This window comes from Solea senegalensis, linkage group LG2 (assembly GCF_019176455.1).
Source record: "Solea senegalensis isolate Sse05_10M linkage group LG2, IFAPA_SoseM_1, whole genome shotgun sequence".
NCBI classification, from domain to species: domain Eukaryota; kingdom Metazoa; phylum Chordata; class Actinopteri; order Pleuronectiformes; family Soleidae; genus Solea; species Solea senegalensis.
The window spans coordinates 10,938,672-10,943,719 of NC_058022.1; the positions used below are offsets into that span (position 1 = coordinate 10,938,672).

The 5,048-nt window shown below is 41.7% G+C and overlaps 1 protein-coding gene across 1 annotated transcript; it reads left to right on the forward strand.

Moving 5' to 3' along the window:
• The first annotated feature begins 1,531 nt into the window (after positions 1-1,531).
• On the forward strand, positions 1,532-4,099 carry vgll3 (vestigial-like family member 3). The gene is made up of 4 exons (XM_044019120.1): positions 1,532-1,767; positions 2,381-2,708; positions 2,808-3,356; positions 3,479-4,099. The coding sequence occupies exons 1-4, from the start codon at positions 1,654-1,656 to the stop codon at positions 3,517-3,519; spliced, it is 1,032 nt and encodes a 343-aa protein (XP_043875055.1). The 5' UTR covers positions 1,532-1,653; the 3' UTR covers positions 3,520-4,099.
• Positions 4,100-5,048: the final 949 nt, after the last annotated feature.

Below are 5,048 nucleotides of genomic sequence, written 5' to 3' on the forward strand. Positions count from 1 at the left end.
TCACTCTTGTCTTCCAAGCATGAGCGAGAACATATCGTAGCCTTCATCAAAACTATTGTCAAAATGCAAAGGGTTTATTTAGTTTGTCCAGTAAACACATGATGAGGAACATGGCAGCCTGGTGTATATGTAAATGTAAAGGCTCATTCTGTGGTAATGACAAAATCATACAAAAAAACAACAACAACAACTGTACAGTATAATCAATTTATATTCCATTTCAACCAAATAAAAATCATTTCACCCGATTCCAACACAGTGGACGTGCCTCACATGGATGAGGAGGAAGTGTGGTCTGTGGATGACATCAGACACAAACAATGTCATGTGACTGAGCTCACCAACAGGTGGCAGCAAACTGCTCTCAGTCAATCAGGGAGAGAGGGGAAGACTGACAGACAGTGACTGAACACTCTCAAGGGCAGTAACACAATCATGTTAAATACATGTTATAAAGTCATACACAAGCAGACAACAACAAAACTAAGTTTTGCTTTCTTTCAAGTGTTCTACTTTTTCAACTCAATTTAACTGTGAGCTCAAGGGTGAACATTTTAAGCCTTTCTCATAAATGACCTTGAGTGGCCTACATGCACCTGCCATTGAATTGCTCCTGTTCCTACAACACGTTCATTTTGAATCTTCTTTTTCATGAAAACACATAACAAATCATTATAGTCCTCAATATTTAAGTTGCATTTTGGCCTTTGTGTCGGAATCTGTGATTTAGCAGTTACACAGTTTAATTACATGAATTGAAAAAAGCTGTAACATTCTGGTGTCTTGTCAAATTCATAAGTCTGTTCACACATGTGTACTGTATTGCACATATATGCAGAATGTATACTGTTTTTTTGCATATGCTTCATAGATGTTCATACTATGTATTGTTCATATTTCTTGTCTTACTTCTATATATTTAAGTTTTAAATTGTTGTAATGTCTCCTTTTGCTTTTTGGCAAAATATATTTATGTTTATTGATCCTGGTACTTCTTCTTGGTACATTGTTTACAAAACACCAAAGAAAATCTCTAGTATGACATGATTCTAATGCTAGTTTTGATTGGGCTCATGGACTTCCAAAATCTTCCAAAGTCTTGACCTTATATGCAGTCAACGGTCTGACATTTTGCAGCGCACATTGAGTACATTAGGTAATTTTATGAATGGGTGCAACTAGTGGGAACAGCAGATCGTTTAGGTGCATAGTTAGTGCATAAACTCCTCTGTCCCGTAAGGCCCTTCCCTGGTGGGCGTGCGTAAACGGCCCCAGCCCTCTCTAAATATAACTCCCCTCCAAAACAGTAAGACACAAAAAGGGGGAAAGGAATGCGCACCCAATCAGAATCGGTCTAAAACTTGTAAGAGAGAGAAAAAAAGGGTGTTTTTTCGGATACAGAGTGTGCATCTTCTACCGTTTTGATCCATTTTGTGGCCCCGGGTGGTGCTGGTGGAGCGCGCAGCGGGAGGCGCATTGTGTCTATGCAAACTGGGCGACATGGCCATTGTATGCGTTTCGGCATATATGGAGGCGCCGGTGGCTCAGGGGATACAGCCCGTTTGAGGTCTCAGGGAGAATCGCCCTCGGTTGCTATTCTGCGCGTTTCTCTCCAACGACTTTGTCCACTTTTCACCACTTTGCTTCGTCGCTATGAGTTGCCTGGATGTGATGTACCACCAAACTTATGGAGCGCACTACCTCCCCGCAGCTGCGTACAAGGCGACTTACTATAACCACCACCACCATCAGCAGCAACAACAACAGGTGAGAGACTCATGACTATAGGTTTACAGGACGCTCTGTTAACAAATAACATGTTTTCTTTTTTTATTATTATTAATTGCCATTTGAGAAGAAGGTATTCTACACAATGGTTTGTATAAACCCGGACACATTTGTTTGTTTTATACCAGAAATATAAGTATATCTAGCTCTCTCTCTCTCTCGCTCTCTGTCTCTCTATATATATATACATACATGTGTGTATATATAAACTTACTCGACTCTCACACAGTCACATCTTAATTTCAACTTCATTTATTAATCTTGGTCAAATGATGATGTCATGGCAGCCAGTCTCTCACTCAGGAATGTGGATGAGGCATATGGAGCTTTTCAAATAGTTGGAAAGCAGTATGGGAAAAAAGAAATCAGTTTTCACACAACTCCCAGGCTGCTCCCACATAAAAGAATTACTCTCATACGTGACAAAAAATAATATTTATGTATTTAAAGTCTAGTCTTATTGAGTACAGATATTTATGTTCAGTTATCGACAGTGAATTCACTGAAAATCGGTCTTATCTATTTGATTTCATTTTGGTTCATATCTGGTTGAATCTATAGTTTTAATCTCTTCTGTTTTTTTTCTGTACAGAGGAAGCTGAGTGTTTACAGTAAGATGCAGGAGTGTATGGAGCAGCAAGGAGAAGCAGGAGGAATGCAGTCCAGGGACCACAATCTCCAGCATGGTCCGGGACACAGATCAGCATCCAATTCAGAGCTGAAGGACGGTTCTCAACCTGCAGAAGCAGAGTACTTGAGCTCTCGGTGCATTTTGTTCACGTACTTCCAAGGCAACATTGGTGACGTGATAGATGAGCATTTCTCCCGAGCTCTCAGTCAGTCCAGTGCCTTCAACAGCGAGACCAAGCCGATCAGAGTGAGCCAGCAGTCTGCGTCAGCCTCTGCTGGTTCATGGAAAGGTGAGAGGGGCAACACATCTGCAACATATAACACCTAAAGTAATGAAAATGTTCCGAACATGTGGCAATTAAATGTTAACATCCTTGTGTTTGTTTCAGATGGCAGTTCCCTCTCTCAGGGCCAGAGCGGTTCAGCTTGGAACAGCACAACCTATCCACCACAAACCAGTGCTTGTCACCCTTCCGTCTCGCTCTCAGTCCACCCAGACTTTTCCCCCAGCCCAGTTTCCTTCAGTCACCCAGATGGAGCTCTGTGGGCTGGCCACGTGCTTTCCCAGGCCAGCCTCCCACCTCCGGGTAACCTGCCAGAGAGCTGGACCTACAGCCTGAACACTCAGAGCACAAGTGGCTACCCCAATGTCCACGAGGTTTACCATCCTCACACCCATGCCCATATCCACTCCCGGCACCACCACCCAATGCTCCATACATACACAGCCCACAGCCCAGCAATGGATCCAAGGTTAAGTCCCTTGCTGCTACCTGGTGTAAGGACACAGAACCAGCCAGGTGCCAATCCAGGGACATCTCCACACCACGAGGGAGTGAAAACAGAGATGGATCTCAGGAGCAACAGTCCTTCATCGGCGAGGTCTTTGACCTGGACCCCCTCTCCCATACATGGATCTCTGGAGGCATATGACTCAGGTAGATACTAGAAAATACTGCAGCTGCTACTACATATGTCAGAACTTACATGTATTCTAACATGTGCAAGAAGTGGAGGTAATCAAATAAATGATTTTTTTAAATGTTTTCTCTTTCTGTAGCTCTTGATCAGACCAAAGCAAAGACATCAGCATGGTTCTAACTGATGTTTGGAAAAATGAAGACAATGGAGATGAATCAGTTCACACCAAAAAGGATCTATTATGTGGCTTTATGGGCTGCAATACCAGCACTGTATTGTATATGTAGATATAGAATGCTAACTGTAGCTTAGACTATGAGTCCTGCACTGTCCACACAACTGACTGTGGAGATGAACTCAGGCTTTGGACGTAACTGACAGTGTTCTAATGCCTTGGCAGCAGGTCAAGGCTTTTGAATGAAAAATAAATAAATAAAAAAATCATATTATAGCTTTAAGGATGGAGGTCGTCTTCTCTGTCAGCACAAAAACCTTCTTGATGCGATGTGAGACCAAGTGGCTCTGTTACAAGAGCTTCATTTTGATCCACGTTATGTTTTGTAAATGTCTGTTGATGACTGTAAAACTTTTTTTTATTATTATTATTGTTATTTCTGTGTACAATTTTGCCGTGCTTAGTTGTTGTTTGCTGGATGACTTAATGCTTATTTGTTGCCTGAAAGCTACTTTTGCTATTTTGCTTCTGGCCCAATGTGTAATGTAAATATTGACTGTGTATGAAATAAAGTTGTTAAACTAAGTTTTTACTCACGTGCATTCTTTTTTCAGACCGCTTCAATAGATGGCACACAAATTTATCATTAAAAAATTACATTATGTTGTAATTGGCTGCCCAGTACCTTGTTTATTGTGCAAACACAAGAAAATGGAGGCTGAAATACTATGTGTTGCTGTAAATTCTCAACTGCTTTGTCAGACTGTCCCTAAAACTTAAATTTCACTTAAGTTTATTCAGGTTGAAACATTAGGAGATAAAGTGGTTGTTACTTGTAACTGAATTGGCATGTTAGGCTAGCAGAGCCGGGAATTGAACCCACAAACTTCTAGTTGAAAGATGACTCGCTCTGCCACAGTAGCCCCACCGTCTTAAGAACATACATACCGTCTTTATCTATCTTAACAAATGCTAATGAAGACTAAAAAACAAGAATAATCTATGGTTGTACACCCTACACAGTAACAGTAGATGACTGGGTCTGGTGCCAGTCAACATATTGTTTATTACAGACCGACCAGGGGAAGTCACTCGCATTCCACAGATAGCTACTTGAAGGTACCATAACATGTCTGTTGTCTGTCTCTACACAAACACACACAATCCCAGACTGAGGAACACACACCAAAGAATGCATTTCCTGTCTCGACAGGAAGTTTGTCAGCTTATGGCACAATACTCACGCATAACTCGAATACACACATGTACGCAGGTACCACAGTGAAGATCGGTGTGTGCGTGTGCGCACGCGTGTGTGTATTCAGCAAGGAGAAGTCCACTAGCATTCCAGCCTCCTTTCCTATATCTTATCCTCAATCTCTAATAACCTCCAGGATTTCTAATCTGATCTCAGCGGCTGTGTCTCTGTCCTTCGTGTCAACAAAATCATGACATTCTATTGACGTGTCCCAGTCATCCACTGTGGTTTGACAGTGAACCATTATGCAAAGTATAAAGTTACAAGTGCCTTATG